Below are 23,108 nucleotides of genomic sequence, written 5' to 3'. Positions count from 1 at the left end.
ATTTAAAAAATTTAAAATTATTAACAAGATTAATAGTTACTAAATTTTATTTAGGAAGAAAAATCAAAAAAGAAGAAAATACATTTTAATCTGTTTTTAATTTCAGAACTGTTTTTAATGCACTGTTTGAATTTGACTTGTATAAACCAGATTTTTTTAATTTTAAAAGTTAAGCAGAAATATTATACAGCATAAGCCTAAAAGCAAATATAGAAAAGTCAAGAGTTCATTTGTTTTCTTATTAAAAATAAAACTCCTAGTATGTATTTCTTTCATGACAAGGACAAGGAAAATTAATTTCCAATAATATTATAATGAAATTTCTTTTTGGACTATTTATGATGATAATAAATGCCAGAAAATCTTTCAAACTGACAACTCCTAATTTCCTGCCCTATCTCTACTAGATATTCTTCTATTAGTTCTCTTTTTCTAAGGACACTTCAGTGTCCAACATAGCTTCTCTTGAAGGGAATATCTTCATTTAACTGAAAAGTTGTGCAATGTCTGCTTTTATCTTGAACCTAATCACAAAAGGCCTTTGTGCACTTCTCTTAAAGAAAGGGAAATTATTTCATATGTTTTATATCTAGTATCTCAGAAATGCACTGTGTGATGTCATACAACCATGTATCAAGACCAACGACACTTGACTCATCTTCTTCCTACTTGATGCGAACGAAGATTATCTGAGATCTGACCCATGGCAGGTGTTAGGCCATGGACAGAATTAAATTAACACAGTCAATTGCTTGTCCACATTTTCTGCCAAGGTTTGATATGAGTATTTACTCCTAAGGTGTAACATAAGCATACACAGAGCAAAAATATGTCTAATTTCCTTTAAAGCCAGCCACATCTCTATTTGGCATCCTCAGGCTGCCTCCACTGCTGCAGTGCAGCCACTGCCTCTTCTGGGAATCTGATGTTGACAGGTGGAGACTTCAAATATGGGCATGTGTGACATGTTGATGGGGGAGAAATGAAAGGGTGATCAAAGATATTGCTTTACTGAAATGGGAGTGGAAACACTATCTCTCAAGTCAGAATTAGGCTCCCATATGTCAAGTGATGAAAGACCCATAAAAAATTAAATACGATTTAATGAAAATTATGCTAAATTAAAATCAGTTGGGTCTTTTTGTCAATCTCAGTCATGTCTCAGCAGAAACACTTTATTTTCTGCTAATTTCTGCTCTCTGACTACTATCAGGAGTCAGAAGGCAAAACTAATTTATTACTTTTGAGTTTTTGACAAAGTTTAATCAGTAGATAATGATAAAGAACGTCAAACTGGCAACATCTGAATTCCCCTCAGGTGATTTCTGAATTGTCATCTGGCATAAAAAATAACAAAATATAAATTAAATGGTGCTCCAGCTGGCCCCTGGAACCTGAATTGTCACCTCTGAAAATTAGAAATGTCTTCCAGAGTGGTAATCCAGCATACAATCAAAGTGAGAGCGCACCAGCAGGATTAGCACTGACAAAGAGAAGGTCTGTGGGCCATCATTGATGCATTTTCATTTCAGGAAAAACTTCAGGAGGGTTAAAGAGATAAGGAAATAGGAAGATATAAATTCCATGTCTAAGGAAACTTACTTTATGAGAGTCCAGGGAAGTGTATTAGGCCATTAGACAATTTAATATTTCTCGTGTGATTTTCTTTTGCCTGCCCTTCTATTCCTACAGGTGTCTCACTGGCCTGAGGACTTGTCCTGTCATACAGAGCAGCATCAGCCTGCTCTACATGCCACCCCAGATGTTCAAACAGCACACATTATAGATATATAATTTTCTGGCAGCCTACTCAGGCTTTTATCATTATAAACATTAAATATATGGTGAAACCCTCACAGAGCCCTCTTTTCCATGAAAAACTTTCACTACATCAGCATTAACAGCTTTTCTCTTGATTTGTGTCTGAACCATGAGGAAAAAAAACATCACAGATGCAGGCTGCATTGTACTAAGAACATATGCATGATTTAAATCACTTTTATCTTACATTTTACTAATGTAATCCTGAAATGAAAAATATGCTCTTTTCACATTCACTGTTATAGGCACAACAGATGGTGAAAGGCTTAGATTAAAGTAATACAGCATGTCCATTAAAATAACCCCCACTGCTGGTGACTCTTCACCAGACCAGGAGTTATGTTTACTATAAAAAGAGGGGTTTGCTTTGCTTTTGAACACACTAAAAGTTGCCAAAGCTTTAGGCTACGGGAAGAAATTAAAACAAAACAAAAGCCAGACTGGCTAGAATTTTTCCTGATTCTGTTATCTTTACTCCATTCGGTGATATGCCCAAATAGTGATGAATTGCAGAATTAATCCAAATTATCCATCTAAAGGAGATATAAAATTAATATATCTCTGAGAGCTGATGCATTAATATATACACCTATGTACCTACCCATTAATATATACCTATACCTCCATCCAACAGCTCTTGGGTACATCTTTACTTGTATGTGTGTTTTCATTTTATATATATATATGTATATATAAAATCTTTATCCAAGAACTAAGATGAGATATGAAGCAATAAACATTTATCCAGATCTCACCACGAAACATTTCCACTGCAGGGGCAGACAACTAGCAAGTTAAACATTTTTTTATACAATCATCGTTAATGGGACATTAAACTCCAAAGCAGTTCAGATGATCATAATTAAAATGTTTTTCTAGTCTTGCTGCTATTGCCTGCGTATGGAATTAATGAGGTCCTGGGCTAGTTTTTGGGAGTACAAAGGTGCAGGGCTAGATTTTGGGAGGCCTTCACAATGATGATAATGATGATGATGATGATGTGGGGAAAGACTGCAGGCATCTTTTCACCAACTCATTATTTCCTTTTTCTGCAAATATCCATCAAATCTTCATCTGCCTTTTTGGTTTTTTCCCCACCATCTCTTTCAGCTCTGCACCTCTCTGGTGGGACAGGACTAGAAAAGCACTCTTCAGACTCTCTGAGAAAATTCTGCAGCTGGGCCATTAATTTTGGGTTGCTCGCCTCTCTGCTGAGGAGGTTGCTCCCCTTCCCCTGCCTGAGGCTGGTTTCACAGAACCCACTAGCCCAGTGTACCAACAGCACAATGTGCTAATCAGATGATGACCAATGCCTCCAGTTCAATGAACTCACTTTCACTCGAGAGTCCGCAAGATGCACATTATGCTATATTTACTTTTGCATAAGAATCGAAGGAAAAACTTCAACACTGTCTTAGATGATTGAAACACCCACTTTTTGCCCTAGTAGTAAAGATTCAGCTGAGATTGATTAGTAAAATTTTCATACTGTTCACATCTCATGTACCTATCTTAGGGACACACAGCTGGCAAGGTGAAGGATTCTCAGTCAGCATCCAATAAAGCATATGATTTCTTTTTCTCTTCAAGAGAGAAGCAAAGTAAATTATAAGAAAACAAGAGAAAAGGGGAAAATGGGAAAGAAATTATGCACTTTTAAAATTTCATAGATGTCCCTGACCTTAAGAAGTATTTTCCCTACTGCCATTATTTTACTAATAAATTTCCTGCTTCCTTTCCTCACCACAGCTCAGGCTCCTGTGTAAGCCAAAACCTGTGACCCCACTCTTCAGCTGTGACTTTTAAGTCACACTCTAATTCTCCTCTACTGTCTGGCAAATTACATGGGCAGGAGACTGAGGGACACAGGCTGTACCACCTGCTGCATGTTCTTCACAGCAGCCTCTCTTAGTCTTTCAACAGTTTATTCAGTGGTGGAGAAGGATGACAGAGGGGCAAAGCCAAGCTGCCAGCATTACTTGTGGTGATGGGCTGCAATGAATGGCATGACCATTTTTCAAGATACTGGCAACTAACATGGCTGCTTCTTTTTGAATGATGAAATATGTGACTTTAATATCAGGCAGCTGGTAATGAGGATGCAAAATGAAAGTGGAGACTAAGCACCCTGGACTTTCATACAATCCCTGATAAACCAAAAGCATACAACAATCCCTGATAAACCACAATGCTGCATTGCTCATTCAGTATTTTTCTCTGGTGACAGAAAGAATAAGGAGGTCATACTTTTAGAAATCAGATAGATGTGGAAGGATAATAAGCCTTCAGCTGGGATTGTCCTGCTAGCAAATGAATACTTTGGAAGGGACTGCATAAGGAAAGATGAACTGTAATTACAATATATCAAAGACAGTCATAAAAATTGAATTTAGAATTATTTGTATGTATCTTCCCCAGTTCTTTTAAACTGATTACAATTGTTACAATGATGTAGTGCATCCAGGAAAAAGGCTTTTTTTTAAAAACTCACAGAGACAAGCATGAACAAGTGAGCTATAATAACCTCTGAAAAATGTTAGATTCTTAAAATTAGGAATTCATATCCAGGTGCTCAGTTAAATACTTCCTGTGCCAAAAGCAGATGCCATTTAACTGAAATTCTTATCTTTGGTACTTCTGAGAGGAAAAAGAAAGAAAACAAGGAAGTCATGTACATATTCGGGATCACATTGGGCCTCTCTTAGAGGTCCATTCAGAAAACATTGCACCTGCAAAGAAACTGTAGTTATTACGGTCATTATCAGTGAAATATTGAGCTTCTTTAAATATTCTACTAAATATTGGGCTCTTTAAAAATACATAGTTCTTCAATCTTACATCTTGAATTCATACATTTATATCCAGTTTGTTTATATATCCATTTATATCCTGTTATGTAGAGGCATAAGAGCAGTAGGACTTGTGTCATTAGTAAAGATCACAGTTATTTAAACAAACATGTTCTTTGAGCTAAAAGTTTGATAGTGTAAGGATAGAAGTACTATGACATTGCCTGCAGAAATCAGTTGCATAAACATATTGGGTAAATTTTAATTCAAAGACCCAATTGATTCTGGTCCATTCTCCAAGCTGGGACATGTTCCTTACAACTTAGACTTGAAAATGAAATCTGGGAAATTAAAATCTACTGATGCCAATTACCACCTCCTACTGCTTTCTTCCTTTCAAAGGTTTACACACAGAAAAGTACACATTTTCTTGTTCCAATTCGCCGAGTTTGTTGACTGCTTTCCCTCATCAAAACTCATTCCTCTTGACTACAATTTCAGTATTAACTGCTATCTAATATCTGGCAGCTTTCTAGATTTCTTGCAATTAGTAAAGACCAAGTAAGAAAAAGTGAGATTTCTCAAATGGCAAAACTCACAGTCTTCTCAAATCAAGTATTTCAAAACCAACATTTTCACTTGTCCTTCTGTCGGCTTCTCATTAACTCTGAGCCCTGTGCTGCTATTGTTGTTGATAATGATTTATTATGCATGCTGAAACATAAATGTTTCCAGCTTTTTAGAAGCAGTTTAAAGAAACATATTCCTGTCTCAAGCTCATAGAACCTGCTGTCCTTTATTCCCTTCAAGTAATACGTTCTTTGGCCCATTCTAGTTATTTGGGTAAAGTAGCAGCCAAAATCAAGATATTCAAAGATATTTAATTTAGTTTTTCAAAGACAGCTACCTGTGGGTACGGTGATGTCCTGGATTTTGACTTTGTGCTCGAGAGGCGAGATTTGCTTCCCTTTCTATTATCCGTAATGGTCGGAGCTGAATTTGCATATGAGAACGCCGGCTTGGTAGCAGTGACCTGATCCAGGGAGAGCTGTAGTCCTTTATATTCTGTGTCCCTATATGAAAGGCAAAAGTGAAAAACAAACTCACTTCATGTCTTGATGGGAAACATTGCTTTCTTCTTAGTGGGGGGTGAAAATGGAAGATATTTTTAAGAAAAAAGAATAAAAACCATCCAGGGCACGCCAGTATATCGCCCTAATACACTTATGGACTATAGCTTACTAAGCAATAGCAGTATCTTTACACTGAAAATATGATTGCTTTTTGCATCCAGCTGTTATCATCCTGATCTGCTTTCTTCAGTAATAAAAAGCAATGGGATGGATATTTCTGAGATTTGTATTACAGTTCTACATTGGTCACATAGCTAAGCAGTAAATAGGATACATTTTCCTCACAACTCTTTTAACCATATGACTACAAACTTTCCATGTGTGCATTATGTGTGTTTGTGTGTGTTCGCATGTGTGTATGTGGGATACACATAACAGCTTAGACAGATGACTAAATAAATTGAACAAAATAATTTTTAATGGGAAACACTTGATCTCTAAGGTTGTATTTTTCATTGCTTAAGAAGTTTCAGGCAATTGTGTAAATTTTGTTGGGTTTTTTTTTCTTCTATGGGTCTTATGAGTGTTTATTCACCCATTCTTAGTTTCTTGTACCAGTTTACCAGTCAGGGAAAACAGCTTAATAAATATAAATCTTGTGATTTAAATAGCCTGTCCCTCACCCACAAATTAATAGAGATTTTCTATGGGGAGCTATATATAATGACAGTTTTTGAAGTTTGGCATTAGTTTCTTCAAACTAATGAATACATAAAAGTAAGGAAAACTGGCATTGTTCACAATGTCTTACTAAGCATAATGAGGGCATATGCATTGGACTGCACTCCTCTGCACACATCTGCATGTCTGCTGATACCCGGGGGAGTAACAAATGAGCTCTCCAGCTTTCATGTAGTCATACGGAACCTATTCTGACAATGATTTATTAAAAGAGAGCAAAGCAAGAGCTTCTTCCTGACCTACCTACCTGGAGGAAAAGAGGAAGGGTTCATTTTTTTTCCTTTGTATTAGCAGCAGAGAAATAAGGGATAAGGGAAGAAAAATGCTTCTCTTAAGCAGTCAGGGAGGCAACATATTCATTCACACATTATCCTACACCCCACCCAAACCTAAAGATTAAATATAAATATAAATGAATTATAGTTAAAATAAATTCTTTTCCTAGCTTTAGCAACAATATCTTGTTCTATAATCACACAAATATTGATGTGCAAGCCATAAGAGTCTAACTTTTTTAGAAAGAAACTGCATCACAGCCTAAGCATATTACAGCTTAGTAGACTGATATGATTTCATATGAAAGTCAGGAGTAGAAGAATAAACATGCTAAGTCACTGAAAAAAGTGAAATAAGATGAACCATTGAGCAACTACTGATAAACTTGCATAACCAACAGATTAATTCATCACAGTTCCACAATTTTTTTTTCTTCTGATAAAAGAAGAGGTTTAGGTTTTTGACAATGCAGACAATGTATATATGTCTGTGTATATAGAACACATGAAAGTAAATCCCTAACATTAGAACTGCACTGACTGTGCTGTTTCCAGTCCACAGCAGACAGAGATTTGTCAAGTATAAATAGTGCTTTGTAATGCAGAATTAGTTCTTTAGGTAAGTTCTTGGGGTAGTTCTAGTGAGGTAGTTCTTGAGGTAATTTCTTCAAATTTTGGCTTTAATAGAGATAGGTCCCTGCAAGAATACCTGTATTTCAAATATCCTGTCTTCAGTGAAAGCGTCTGAGTGTGGGGATTTGCTTTGCTCTCTTTGGAAGCTATGGTTCATCCACGTATTTTGAAAGCATTAATTTTTCCCATGGTTACCCTCAAAATTGTCATCCAGACACCTTGACTTGACATGCAAATCATCTGTCTCCATGACTGATTCCTAGGAAATTATCTCCATGTTATATGAAACACAAGTGATGTCAAAGTCTTAATAACTGCTACAATGCATGAGATTCTATCAATAGCCCTGAAAAAAACTATTAGTCTCATCCTGATATACACACTCCTCCTGACTAATTATAAGAAGAGGAAGGGTCTTGTGTTCTCAGTGTCAGATGCAGAAAATATTACCACCAGAAACTAAAAATAATCAAAACTAGGTAGGTACATTTTCAGAGCTTTAGGGGGTTGTATTTTGGTTTTGAGCCTACCAACCCTTTTACCTTTGGTTTTGCTGAAGAACCCACAGCTCTGTGCTCCTGCCATTAACTCCCCATCTCTGTTTTTTTCCACCCTCTAAACATCTGCTGCTGTCTTGTGTCAGTGAAAGAGTTTTAAAACCCTGGGAGAAATGCTACCCTGGTATGCAGACCACACTGTGATTCCAACACTGCCTGTCTGCTGTTATATGTGTAAGGGCCAACCATTCAAGAATATAGAGACTACTCTCTACAATGTTTCTAGGTTGTGGGAACCAGAAAAAAAACCCCAACAAAAGAGTCAAACCAGACTTACCAAAACCTTGCATGCCATTCTGTGTTACTTTTCTACATCCTTTGTATTGTCATGGTGAGGGCTCGCCCTCCCAGAACACCACACCTTACAATAAACAACACAAGCTTGTATTTGCAGCCAGTCACTTAAACTGGAACTTCATCCAAAAAATGATAGTAAAAAACTACCTGAAGTTCTTGCTGCCAGATGCAAAGTTTTCCCTTAGAAAAAGAAGACTCCTGCTCCTGCTCTCTTTGCAGATGAAATACTGGACTTTTTTCATCACTGAGTTATGATTCAATACCATCTCAACCCTGTTCTAGTGGAGCTACCCTTCAGAACAACCCAGAGAGATACCAGAACACTATCAGCAGCTGCACGAAATAAGTACCAGAAGTTAAAAAAGAAAGAAAACATGGAGGAAGGGTCCAATGGCCTCAATATCAGATGCAAAAGATGTTCCACTAAGAAATGAAAACATTTTTGAGTATATCCATATGCATTGTGAGACAAAAGACTAGAGAAAGCAGGACTCCTAGTGATATACAAACTACAGATGGAAATTCCAACAGCTTCCTAGAGGAATTTATAAAACTTTCACCAACATGGAACTATAATCTCCACATTCTTATTCTCAGACTCCTGAATCCTCTATTACACAGTCACAGCCACACACTAGTACAGCATCTTGTGTTCTATGCGTAATTAAAAAAAAGGTGGTGGATACAAGCCTCTTCCTCCAAGGTCCTCACCTTCAGGGTCCCACAGGGATCCATACAATCTACATCTATCTACATGAGACTGCTGAGAGAGAGTGATATGGCATGTGTTCAATTGCTAACAGTATGTTGCTGACAATCTACTATTTATCTCATTTTCTGATGCAACTATCATCACTATAAAACATCAGAATAACTACAGGAAATTAGCTCTTAAATGAAGAACAGATGGATCAAACTGAATCCAGACAAGACCAAAGTGATGCTTCTTTGCAAGGGGAAACACATTGAAGACCTCCACCTTTTCATGATGGGAAACAGCAATTCTTTCCCATCCAAAAAGTTGGATGGAAATTCTAGGTCCTCTTTGACTCTTCAGAGGACATGAATGCATATGCTTTTGGTAGCACGTGGTTCAAACATTGTATTATTTTTCCTCTATCTTGTCGTTCCTCCCCATATGAGAATCTGGCTGGTATGGTCAATGTATCAGGCACCTATAGACTGGATTGCCAGGCTTCACTGTAAACAAATTCAGAAGGCAAAGCATAAAATCTCCTTGCTACAATATGCTGCTTCCCATTGTCTTCTCAGATCTAACTCCCAGAAGCATTTCCACTCTATGCCATGCCTCTGGCCCTTTCAGTGCTGTTTATAAAGCTTGAACCTGATTTTGAAAGTATTTATAGGTATACGACATGTACACCATGGAAAACTGAGGATCAAAAACTGCACCAACTGCATTTCTCTGCAATGAAGCATCTGAAAGCTGAGTACAAAACATTCTTCACTAAAGACATCTAGCTACAGCAAACTGCAAAGATGGTGAAGGACAAGGGATGAAGGAGCAGAATGTTTGGAAGAGGAAGCCAATCTGTTTGTACATGACTTGAATGCCAAGTGAATCTCCAACACATGTGAAATCTCAAAATTCAGCTTTAGAACTTTTTCCCTACTACTATGGCCAAAATGTACTATCTGAAAAAGGTAGCAATAGTCTAGCTAATCAAAGTTTGAGTAAAAGATAATGAATCACTAGCAAACAGACTCAAAAAAAAAAGCCAGTAAGGGAGTATCAGAGGACCACAAAACCTGAATTCTCAGCAAACAGGAGAGTTTGCACAAATACAGTGACTAAGCATGTGGTTAGAGCTCACCATCAAAATGAAGAGAAAATGAAAGGGTTTATTTAATGTGGGCTTTTTGAAGGAAAAAATATGAGGAAAGGGTGAGTCAGCATGACAGAAATAATGTTGGGAAGACAGAGGTCCAGAATGGCTCACAACAAACTAAAACTACAGACAAGCTGGGCTTTCATTGTAATTGTGTTTCTTCAGTTAATATGAAGATGTTTGGAACTACTATAGCTCACCATGGAAGTGAGACCAGACACTAGCATTAGACAGCTAAAGGCACAAATAGTTTTCAAGATATTAATACTCCCTACTTAAATACAGTGTTGGCTATGGAACAGAAGAGAACTTAAGCCCTGAAAAATGCTCTCAAACAGAAAGAGCAGATAAATAGGATGTATCCAGAAGAAGTGAAAGCATGACACTCATTAGTAAATAATAAATAACCAGATTCATCCAAAAGTATTTAAGAAGGGCAACCAGACTGAAGAATACAGATCTCATATATCCAGAGCTATAAGCAGCATAACCTTCAAAATAAGTAGAAAATCTTCAGAAAATAAGAGAAAATGTTCAATTCAATGAAAAATCTGCAAAACTGTGAGGAAAAGCATCTTTTTACATTAATAACACTACATGCCAGAAAGGTACACATACAGTAACTGAGAATATACAGATAACCAACAAAGAAGTAGACATTTACTGTGCATTTAATTTCTTCAAAAGACACTGAATTTAGATACCTTCAAGGAAATTCAGCATAAATTTCATATAACTCATATATGGTGTTATAGCACTGGATGAAAAGGTGCGATGGGAGCATCAAGACCTGACAAACACTGGACAACCTACATCCACATGATTCCTTACACGTATTAAATGACTCATGAAGTACAAGTTGAGAGTAAAAGCATTATGTGATCTTAGTGCAGCAGATTCTAACATCATTGATACAATCATTCACCTGACTGAAGCAAAGCAGAAAATACTGTTCATGACAATGAAAAAGGTTTAATTACAATTGGTTGCACTATTCTTTCTATTGAATACAGGATAAATGTTCTTAATTTCCTCTAGTTTTACTTGAAAAATCTATGGATAGGGTCATACACACTCTTCATTTCTTTTAGTTAAAAATTAGAAAAATTGTATTTGTCAGATGTTCTGCCAGTTTTGCAATAAAAACTGTGAGATTAACTAGAGGTGCTAATGTCATTAATGTTCAGTCTGTTTTTCTGAGTTACTGCAGTTTGGCTAAAATCAGACATGAAGGTGGTAAAAATCAGGCACTTTCTCATGAATGTCAGACCACAATACTGCAATACATCACTCTTCTACTTTTACACATTGCCTGTGACTTTTAACATTTCCACACTCCAGCTCATGCAATGCTAACAGAGCATTCACTATTCAGCAGATGAGTGAAAAGAGAACAGATTCTGGTTGTTTGTCATCTTCATGGCTTCCTAAATCAGCAGATGGTACAACAAAACAGACAATTTCCTCATCTGCCATGTCCTCGGTTCATGTACAATGTGTCTCAGAAATGTTTACAAAGGCCTCGGTCTGCTCACACGATTTGTGAGGAGGAGCATATGCAATCCCTTTAGGGATTTATCCTGTCAGAATAAGGTTTCATTGAGGTTGTACAGGAAGCCAAATTTCAGGACAAAGTAAGGAAAAAGCTACTGAAGTTCACTGCTTGTCATGAAATTAAGCTGACGTTCAGTTGTGAAACCTCAAAGTTATTCCTCCCCTCAGTGGTTCCATCAGTAATAGGGATAATGTTAGCAAATCTCCTTTCTAAAACTTCTTGAGTGAATAGTCCCATATAGGCCAGACCTACTGCTCACCACAGTAATTGGAAAAACTCTCCAGAAATCTTTCAAGTGGTTGCTTATTATTAGTACACCTAATGTCTACTCAGAGAAGTATGAGTTCTGTGTATCAGATCCCTTCATGAATTTCCAGGCACCCATTTATCTCCATAAATAGCACAAACAACAGTGGCTGTTTACATCTTGTTGAGTCAAAGTTTACAACTTGTCCAGCCATGAGATTCACTTACACGATATCCTATTTCCATATTTGCTTTTAAAGAAAAAGCAATCCAACCCAGGAAGTCTAATTAAATTATTTTATACATTCAGAAAAACTGAAGCACAAATTATACTGTATGGGTCACTTAACACAAATGTCTGAGGATTTTCTCTAGACAACTACTGTGAGAGAAATTTTATGTATATTCAATGATTGCTTTCTCATCTCATAATGCACTCATCTAACTGCCAGTTGAAGTTATATAAAACATCCTGGCCTCTAGACAATCATGATGGGGCAGATTTTTCAGCAGTCTGAAGGTAGAGTTTGTCATTCTAAACTACATGCCTCACCATCTTTGGCTCCAAAAAGGAGACCCGTATTTGCCTTTATTTACTAGTCTATTAAATCAGTGTCACCCCAGTGCATCAGCAAGTGCAATTAGGCAGCACATCTTTAGGAATTAGAGTCACATAAATCTAAGTTTTCTCATATGCCTGTAGAGTTATTCCCATTTTACAGAAGGCCAGACTGATGACAACACTGCAACATTGCAACAGACTGCTCTTATACAGACTAGATTTTCATATCTCAGAATTATTAATATTCTTATGTGCTAAAAAAATATACCTTGAATACCAATGACACCCACCAGACACTGATCCAATAGCCAAATTATCTGGATCAATTCTCAACCCTCTCACAGGCTACTGGTGCTGCACTGGATGAATTACATGTCCTGGAACTTCAGCACTTGGCACTTCCCTGAGTTTACCATCAAGGCTGCCAAGGGAACTTCTTGTTTTGATAGAGTCACATTTAGCCCAGCACTGATTGCTTTTGAGAATCCTTACCTTAACTTTGCTGAATATTAGCTCTGAAGATGAAGATAACAACATGCTACTGTAACTAACACAGATTTGATAATGTATCTTTTTCTGTCTCACCTGTTAGATTTAATCTTTTTGTTGGAAGGAACAAGCTCCTTCTATCAATGCACAATAGCTAACATTACTAAGCTAACTCTCAGCTTCAGCCCCTGGCTGCTCCTCACCACAGATAACAGAAAATACATTTCCCAAGAGTACCCATGTCACTATTGGTGCAAAACATTCTTTTATTATTTCAGAATCTCCATGTATGCAATGTAAATGTTTTTAACTATGCCTTATACCATTTATCCTTGATTAAATCTCTTCTAGATAGTTAATCATTAATGATTTCTTTACAGTTGCTGTGCAAACAGCTCATTCATGCCTATGACATATCGCATTTCACAGACGTGTTCTTTAATTGGATTAATTTATTTCTAATCTACTGAAGTCCTCACTATAGTAATGCTTGACTAAATAGACATAAAACTCATATTTAAACTGCTAAAATAAATTTGATATGTATTCTATGCATGAAAATATTTGACTGAATACATGTAATACCATTGTTATTGTGCACCTAACTAAGCAGAAATTATTGGAAATAGCATATTAGATGTATGATATGCTTGTGAGGAGGGATTTCAGAGGGTGCTGATGATTTTTTGGCAGAGATTATACATTAAGAGTTTTCAAATGCTAATAATTTCTACATCCCGTTAAGGGATGTAATAAGAAGGACCAGTAGGAGCTCCTCTTGATTTTCATGAAGGTTGTTGGATGTTGTCATTTTCAATCCAAGGACTTTTTTAGAGGTAAGTGCTTCATACCAGTCCTGTCCCCTCCTGGCAAGGGAGACAGCATAAAATGTTTTTTGAAGATTGACTGCTCTATGTTTTGTAACACTAACTGAAGAGCTGGCACAGAAGTGGATACAAGTCCTATATCTGGGTGTTTAGCAGCCACAAAATACAATTATGTAGCTATAGACTAGGAGTTATTAGGGGCATATATAACATTAAGCCCTAACTATAGGGCTTAAGTATGGTTAGAAAACTCCACGTTTAGATTTTTCTTTCTAAAACTGGTAATTTTGTTGAAGAATCCTCTGATCTATATGATTCATCACATAAACTGTGTGGGAGTTTCATTAAAAAAAAAGCATCACATTGCAGAGAGGTCACTGATATAACACAGGCTGTCCTGTGTGTAAGAAAATGCGCATCATGGCATAATTATACCGTACATAAACCCCTCATGCACTGACATTTCAAACACTGTATGCTCTGACCATCTTATCTGAAAACTTGAAAAAGCACAGAATGGGAAAGAAAGTATGATGATGGGCTTGGAACAGCCTTTCTATGAGAAAAAAATTAAGGACTCTCCTCAGGTTGAAAAAGAGGTGACTGGGAGAACAAAATAAGATCAGTAAATTGTGAGTGGCAAAGAGAAGGAAGACATGAGTAGGAAGCAGTTTTTCACTTCTTTTCCTAAGGCAAGAATTATGGGCTATGAAATGAATGAAGAAAAAGGAGGCTTTTATTACCCCATTTACTTAACCTTGGCAAAAGCCAACATGGTGTCAAAAAGCAAACCAGTGAATTTATGGCGGGAAAAACCCACAAAACATTGACAACTAATACATTCAAAGATCTCATATGTTTCTTGAAAGACATTTGAATTTCTTGGAGACTGGGAGAAAGTGCTAGGGAAACATGGATACATGGACTGCATGTTTGTCCTATTTTTAATCTCTTTCCAAAGTATTTCCCATGGTCACTATCAAGATGTGTCTGATTCCGTGTCACTGTTCTTATGTTACACTCTATACCACACTAGTTAAGCAGTTTCATACCCCAGTTCCTCTGAAACTGTGAAGAGAGGTCCTGAAAATTTGCTATCATTACTTTTAATAATTTATTCTAAAACTTTGTGATGTTTCAGGTTTTCTAAACTCCTCTGTGTTCCCCATAATTAAAGCTTTTGTTGTGACAACTTTCCTAAGATCCTAAGGTGAACACTTAAAAAATTAGCTAGCTTTTCTGTGATGACATTCTGGATAAGCTTCTGTGATCTGGGAATAAATTATCTGAGGGAAAAAAAAAATGAGCTTTAAAAATTATTTTCTGTTCACTCTATTTATTCCTCTTTGGGAAATTTTCTATCTGCATGCAGCATAATGAACTTCCCCATCATTCCACACTGCTTTTTGTGATCAGCTACGCCCCATAGTGAAGAGGCCTGTTGAGTGCAAAAGGATTCATGAACTCCATCTGGTAGGGTGTCCCATTTACAATAGATCCCTTCCTCTTCCATCAGATTAGTCCTTGCTTGTTGTTAGACTCTCACCTTCCTCAGGAGGACCAGCATTTTTCTACAATAAAAATCTTTCTGCTTCACTAGTCCAGAGCTCCTCAGGTTTGACCGAGGGAGGGCACTTTGCCTCTGACGGCTGTCTCTTGCCATCAAGAAAAAAAATGTGCTATAATACTTAATAAATACTTTTCAACTGGAAACTACTTTTCACCCTTCTTTTGCTAAAATTTTAAGATAAGTAAGGGGAGGAAGACAGGCAAGGATTTGCATTGGAATTTTGGCTTTTGGGGAGAATTTTTTTTTGTGGTTTTTTTTTTTTTTCAAATTAAAACCTGTTTTCTCATTTCATTTTTTGGACCAGAGTCAGACCATTTTTAAACTCCTTCCTATCCACAGCCAAATCTCTACTGGAGCCAGATGCCACACACATTATTTGCCACTTGGGTCTAAGTCTCTGCTCTTATTGGACTCAGCTTGGTCATCCAGCTTGGATAGACATACAGTGCAGACTTTTATGCTGATTAAACAGGAGGCAAATAACAAGAAAATATAATGAGGTTATAATGTAATGCATAAGTCTCCATTTTATTTGATAATTTCCTAATAATCACATGCATAAGTCTCCATTTTACTTGATAATTTCCTAATAATCACTGAGCCTATCTCCTCAAAGTCTTCATAATACATGGTTATATTTGTTAAGTGGGTCCATTAAACATTTAAATTTGTATTGGATAACCTGTTTGACTCCCTAGACTCTCTGGACCACAGAATAAGTTAAACCATCATCTCTTGCTCTAGTGCTGTTACCCCACATTTTCTAGGAAATTCAGAAGACTTTTTTAGTGGCAATTATTGCTTTTTGACAATTATAACAAAAACTCTACATTAACATGTGCAGTTCAAGAAATGCATGCCCATGTAAAAATCCAGCTTATCTAAGTCTCCAGTGGGTTGAGTGTTTATGGGTAGTCAAATACTTCATAGGAAGATCTAAAATTTCTCAAAAATAAATTAAAATAATTTAATAAAACACAATAATATCTACCTATGGTCCTCTTTAGAAATCTTAATCTGCCTAGTACCTTGTCCTCTTGGTCATAGCTTTGACTGGAGCAGCCAGGGCCTTAGTTGGCTTTAGCCATTCTGTTGTCACTGTTCCACATGCATATTCATCAAGGGTTTTGGGATGCTTAGGACTGTCTCTGACTTAGCAGAGACACTCTTATTGTTCCCATAATACTGTCCACAGCAGCATTCATGCAGATCAACTCCACTGCCAACCTACAACCATCCTCCAACCAACACTACAGCCAATCTGCAGCTGAAGGAACTGAACCCTTGATTTTGTTAGTGCAGAGCACAGCACACAGCATTGTATGAGATTTGCTGTGCCTGTGATGGCCACTGCTGTAGCCCACATAGAGTGACTCAGGAGTGTCACACTGTGCAAACAGTGCTGTGCACCTTCTCTCCTTCTGCTTTCCTGAACCAGATAGCGCCATGGAAGCCCCATTTGCATGCTCTCATGTTACACCATTGTAGTCACAGTGAGAGGCAGTTTTCTTTGGTGTGAAGCCACGTCCATACACCCGCTGCTGTTTTTCACAGACCAGAGAGCTGATTATCTTTCTGATTATCACAGACTAAAGAGGCTGATTATCTTTTGAAAGATAACTGTTTAACTATCCTGCCAGAAGCTTAGGATCAACAGAATTATTTTGCAGCCCAACACCATTCAGAAGTTTGGCTGCAAAGGGGAGGATGCTATCAGGTTATTTATCCCCAAATCCAGTGATTCTGTGAGCAAATACTCCACTGCGATAGGCTCACAAAGCAGTCATTAAAGGTTATTATTTTGTTCTGTGTGCAAAACAATCTTTGGAAACAGCAAGAGAAAAATAGCATGCAATGCCTTTGGATGGATTTCAGCAATCCACAGCCTAAGTCAGAGAGTTTTCTACAGCAGCAGCCCAGGCTACCAGCTGCCAAACATAGCACAGAGACAAGCAAAGCTACAGGCTACTTGGGAACAGTGAGCCTTCAGGGCATGTTCTCTTCGTCCCTGACACCACACATGTAAGAGCATTGAATGCTGGATGGTTTTAAAGGTCTTCACTCTAGGTTATGTCAAAATATCTGCACAATGCTATGGGTATAGCCAGACTTTGGCTAGCCAGGCATTTGAGTTTCCATAGCTGCACTGAAGCTTCTGCAGATAATAGCTGTTATTTTCAACATTGCTGTCCCCAAGATTTATACACAGTGGTTTGTAGCTGAAAAACTACGGCTGTTCTCTATTAGGCCCCAATTCAACACAGTAACAAAATGCACCCTTCAAGCCATCTCTACTTGGCAAAGCCAAGGAATATTCTTATTTCCACTCATGTGCCTAAGGGGCTTTTTATTTCAGAACTGAATTCACCAGGATATAATCGTGCACTGAAAGTTATGTCTAAGAACTTTTAAAGCCTGACATGTGCTCAAGTGCTTTAGTAAATCAGGACTTCTGCAATTTAATTGCACTAAGTGGATGATAACAAAAGACAACAACAGGAATAAATCATCTAACTGTGTTAAAGATCATGAGATTGACTCCAGACTCCAGCCATCCCAAGCCTTCCGAAGGGTCAGACGCTGTACCCTTGTTCACACAGAGCAGTGCCTGCCTCCATAAATAGTGTCATCAAAGTGAAAGGGGCTGCCTCTGAAGTAACCCACTGAGTACGAACATATGTGCTGGAGCCTGGCCCACACTGTAAAGTACAAAAGAGAGGTGAGGGAAGGAGAATTAGATTTCAAACAGATACTTGCCACTGTTGAACGGACAAAGGAGATTTATTTGTTAACACTTAATTTAGGCTGTGTCAAAATGCCACATTTGTGTACGAATTAAAACCTAGCAAGAACAACATAATGTAGTGGGAAGATTTTGCCTCAAAGTTTAGTAACTTATCACACCTGTTGCACCTCATGATAATTAACTTGAAGCAACATAGAAATGGCAGCAGTGCTAAGATGCAGCACAGAGTAACAAGAGCAAACATGCAACAGATTAAGGAAACAGAAGCAGAGCTAGTAAAATTGTAAGCCTACTTAAGGAACATACTGCTGTTGTTATGAGAGCAGGAGCCAGTTCTGCATCCGGTTTTATGCAGAGTATTAAGAGGGTGGGAGCATGGAGGGGAATCCTTTGATAGCAGTGGACTGCTAGGCATGTCTCTCCTGCACATCCACAAACACAGTCCACAGACAAGCTACAAATGTGGTGTAGTAAAACCAGCAGACACTCCTCCAGCTGCTTCTTCAGCTCTCTGGACTATCACAGAACAGTGAATATAACCCTTAACTCCATGGTTCACTATCTTCACTGCTCTGCCACATAGAAGGACCACTGAGACACCCCCAAAAAGCACTGCAGCACCCAGCTGCTGGCGTGATGTTCACAAGCCACATTTGTGCCATTCAGACTGCAGAAGAGCAGAGTTAGGATAAAGTGTGAACAACCTCTCTAGCAAGAACAGCTGTGCCACAGTGTACAGTCCAATGCTTCCATGTAAAGTAAAATCTGTGGCAGTTTACCTTAAACCATAAACCATGGCATTTTAGGAAAAAGAGTCCCTGGAGCAAGCCCTGTACCTTTCGTCAGTGGAGTGAGGCAGACAGCTGGAGATAGTAATTGTTTCAGCCATTGAATGTGTCTCAGCCCCAGACAAACATTTTACAAGATCTGTAACTCAGTACTTGGGAGGAGGGTATTTCCAAAGGCCTGGAGCAGCCCACACTGAATGGGGAAATGATGAAGTGGAAAGCATTTGAAGTCATTCTTCTTCCTTGGAATAAAGACACATTTTGCAACCTTGGATTTCATGCCATGTGAGACTCTCAGCATGCATGCGTTTAAACTAACAACTGCGGGGATTTTTTCCATAGGTCTGAGCTCCAATCCTTTAATCCTTACTCTAGCAAATAAAACTCTTCATATGAACGGTGACTCTCGGCTCTGGCCCACACTTTTAGTGCCTTGGCCATTACAGTCACCTGGTTTAAATACAAGCATAGAAATTTGGAGTGAATTAAACAAATGGTAGCTGAGAAAGCCCCTACATGAACAAAGAAGAACTGCAGAAATGTATTGTGGACACCTGGAAAAGCCTGTCTCCTATTTGCAAGAAATATATAAACAATGTTCCAGGGAGACAAGTCTGTAATAAAAACTAATGGTGAACAAACAGAATACTGCTCTGAGTAGTTCAAGAGGAGTCCTTTTATTTTTTTTTTTCCTTTGAGACATATGCTCCCCAAACATTTTGATTTATTAAAACAATTTGTCTATGTTTTTTCATTGCCATTCAAATAATGAGAATGATGGTAGGCTTTCCAGTCTTAGGAAAAGCACATTGCAGGTTAAACAGAAAAAGCAGGACCCAGCTCTGTGCACTACTAGGCAAGTGGCAAAAGTTCCCATTAATACAGACAAATACAAAGGAAAAGCAGCAGGTCAAATTTGTTGCTACTCTTTACAACTATTTCAGAAAGAACCTCGAATATAATCCAGGTGAAGTCACTAAGCCATACCTCCAGTATTTAAGCATGACTAAGCTTACTCATGCAACTGATAACACTAATAATATGAGGAAGGGTAACTTTCCCAGGGTATTCTCTGTCCTACCTACTCCATCACCCACTCGAGAGGTACAAGAGAACAAGTGTCTCCCTATGACTGAGGAAACAACTCTGTGGCAGTTCCAAATGGGTCAGTTTGAGAGAAACGTTCAACAAGGGAAGGCCCACACTGTGGGTGTGGAAATACAGTTTCTGGATTCTCCCATTGACTAGGAAGAGACAGAGGTGAGACCTGATATACCAGAGACACCACAAAAAGAGGATTTCTATGAAAAATCATGAAAATATATAACTTCAACTGTCCAAAAATACAGGGAAAACTTTTTCACAAAATTCCCTAAAGCCCACTTAATATGCCAGGAAGGACATATGCCAGACATTTTTGAAGTCTGAGCCATCACACATAAAGATAGCACCTTTCTTATACCATCATTTCAAAGCTGGTAGTACACAAAGCTATGAATAGTATTAATAACAACTTAAAGATTAACTGTGTAGACACAATTAATGGTTAATTTATTCTAAATTGTATTTATCACATTGTTTGGTGAAACATTTGTTAATAAGACAGTTATTTGTGAAATAATTGTTCAAATAAATTGCATTCAATTTGTGTTTCTAATCAGCCAGTTACACAATGTAACATGAAGAGGTCAACCGGAACTATATCAAATACATGATGTATCATTAGTACAGAGATTAGTCACAATTATGTACCTAATCCATGTTATCTGTATATGACACCACCATTGCTGTTCTTTTAAATGCTAAAGGACAACAAAATATATGTAGGAAAGCTTCTCTAGCTTTCTCTGGGGACAAATTATTATAATATTTGCTCATGCTCAGAAAGTCAAAGGATTTGGACTTTGCATTAGCCATTTGTTTAAAGAAAGGTTGTTTGCAATCTAAATATAAACTTAACTTCAGCACTTTCCATGTCTATTCATTGACTCATACTTGAGTCCATTTATGTGATAAACATGCACAGCTAATAATCAATGATATGGTGGCTGTGTGTACAGAACAAATAAGAGAAGAAACAAATATTCCATGTCTGTACTCACATATCCAAAACAGAATATAATGATGATCAAATATATGTGCTTTAAGGAAGAGTCCTTAAAGGTCATTTATATTAACTTTTTATACAATTCTATTAGACAAAAAAATCACCTCCCATTGCCACCATGCCTATTTATTTCAGCATATATACTTACTGCAAGCATTTGTTCTCAAACCTAGCATTCATGTTCTCAAAACTTGAGATAAATGGAAGATTAAAATCACCTCTTTTTAATTTTCTTAACTGGGATATGCGTGGGCCTTCTTTTCACAAAATCTTTCTCATCTTTTTTCTTTTTCCTCATCACTCTTACCCAGGGGAGCTGGGTATATAGCACTCAGTATCTGCTCTTTTCCAAAACAGAGAACGCAGATTCCTCTCAATAGTGAGGAAAAAGTTCCTTATCCCATGACCAAGCAAAACAAAAAAAAAAAAACAAACCTGGGGTTTTACCTAATTGAAGAATTACCATGTGAGAGGTCCAGGGACTTAGCAGGCCAAAAACTTGCACTGCATCTTCCAAAACTTATGACTCCTTCTGTGATTTGCCCTCCAAAAAGACCAAAATTTCCTATATTCAAATGATTTTTCAGCAGCAGCCATCTCACCTTTCAAGTTCTACCCTGCAACCCCAAATGTGTGGGATTGCGAATCTGTTATTTCAAAACTCAAAAGCACTAATTTGCACCTCTTTTGTTTTCTCCTCATCTTAAACATGAAAGACTATGTATGGAAAGGTTTGTATTTATCTTTTGGAAGCATGTTTTTCTCTGCTGGGTTTATAATACTACCTGGCTGCAATGGGTACACCCACTCCTGTCCCTCTGCCAAGACCTGCTGCCAGGTGGGAAAAGCACAGGAGGGCACACACAGACTGCTCATCTCAGACTCTCTTGATTTGCTGGAAAAATCCAATGTCATCCTTAAAGAACAACAGTTTCTATGAGATTCATACTGGCATAAAATATTTTAAACACTTGGAGATTTTGAGTGCTACAGGACCTCCATCCAGCCCTCCTGCAGTAGAGCCTACCTCATACCAGAGGAAAACCACAAGTCCCTGTAACCTCACATTTTCCTCTATATCTTCCCCACCTGCCTTCCTCATTTGAGTGATACTGCTGACTCTGAATAGCTCATTAAGACAATTAAGCCTGCTCTAGGTGGGAGTTCAGCATCCCCCTGGCCAACTCTGCCACCATCAGCCTACCCCTAACAGTTCCCTCCTCCTCAAGTTTTCCTCCTCCATCTGTTTCAGAGGCTGATTTCATCTCAGTTTTTTAAAACCAGATCTTTCTGTGCTTACAGTCACCTGGCAAATGGCAGGGCCTAGTCTTCACATATATTTTCTGAATGGCTGGCTAGCCCAAGAAGAATAAGGATGATGATGATGATAATAATAATCTAATTATTCAGTGGAAGTTACACCCATCTCTTGGAGGCAGGGCAGCAATTTCAGCAGTGGCAGTCCTGCTGCAGAAGTAGGCAGAACGCAATCTCTTCTGCAGAGCCCTAGTGAAGAGCCAACCAGGCTCAATGAGACCTTGAGGACCTGAGCACATCAAAATTAGATTTTTATGCAGTGGCAGTGTCTACATTGCAGCTGTCAGCAGCACACAGCAGTTGCTGCAGCCAGTGCTGAACCTCCCGACTTTCAGCATCCCTATTTTGGCCAGCCTGGCTCCCTCTCTGCCCTCCTGCCGTCCTACACACTCGAGGCAATTCAGCCAAGAGTGCAACGGGAGAGTTGGAGATTTACACCAAGGCATAAGAAGTTGCCCTGTGGTGTAATTTCATTCTCTAAGGGAAATCTTGAAAGCACAGCTATAGCCCTCCCACACGTCAATTCGGCTGCAAGCAGGTTCTGAAAATCCATATACATGCACCAAAGCATAAAGACTCTGCCTCCTCCGATAAATCAGCTGGAGAGGAGGGGTCACCCTGTTAGGGTACCGCTCCTGAGGGGGAAATCGTCCTCCCTGCGGGGCCGTTTTGGGAGGCGGGGAGGAGAGTGATGGGGCACTCCCAGTGCAGCTCCCGGACTAGAGGGGATTCCTGCCGGGACACGGAGCCGCGAATGCTCAGGGGCTGTCCGGACGCTTAGGGCCTGTCATGACATTTGGGGGCTGTCAGGGTACTCGGGGGCTGTCAGGACGCTCAGGGGCTGTCATGACATTCGGGGGCTGTC

The 23,108-nt window shown here is 38.4% G+C and overlaps 1 protein-coding gene across 1 annotated transcript in view; it reads right to left on the bottom strand.

The window, feature by feature from the left end:
- SIM1 (SIM bHLH transcription factor 1) overlaps positions 1-23,108 on the bottom strand; it is a 50,790-nt gene that overhangs the window by 11,151 nt on the left and 16,531 nt on the right. Inside the window, exon 9 of the mRNA XM_064707228.1 lies at positions 5,518-5,683. Within this exon, the coding sequence (XP_064563298.1) occupies positions 5,518-5,683 (166 nt within the window). The remainder of the gene's footprint in view (positions 1-5,517; positions 5,684-23,108) is intronic.

This window comes from Zonotrichia leucophrys, chromosome 3, assembly GCF_028769735.1.
Source record: "Zonotrichia leucophrys gambelii isolate GWCS_2022_RI chromosome 3, RI_Zleu_2.0, whole genome shotgun sequence".
In the NCBI taxonomy this organism is placed as follows: domain Eukaryota; kingdom Metazoa; phylum Chordata; class Aves; order Passeriformes; family Passerellidae; genus Zonotrichia; species Zonotrichia leucophrys.
This window is presented reverse-complemented; position numbering and strand designations above follow the sequence as displayed.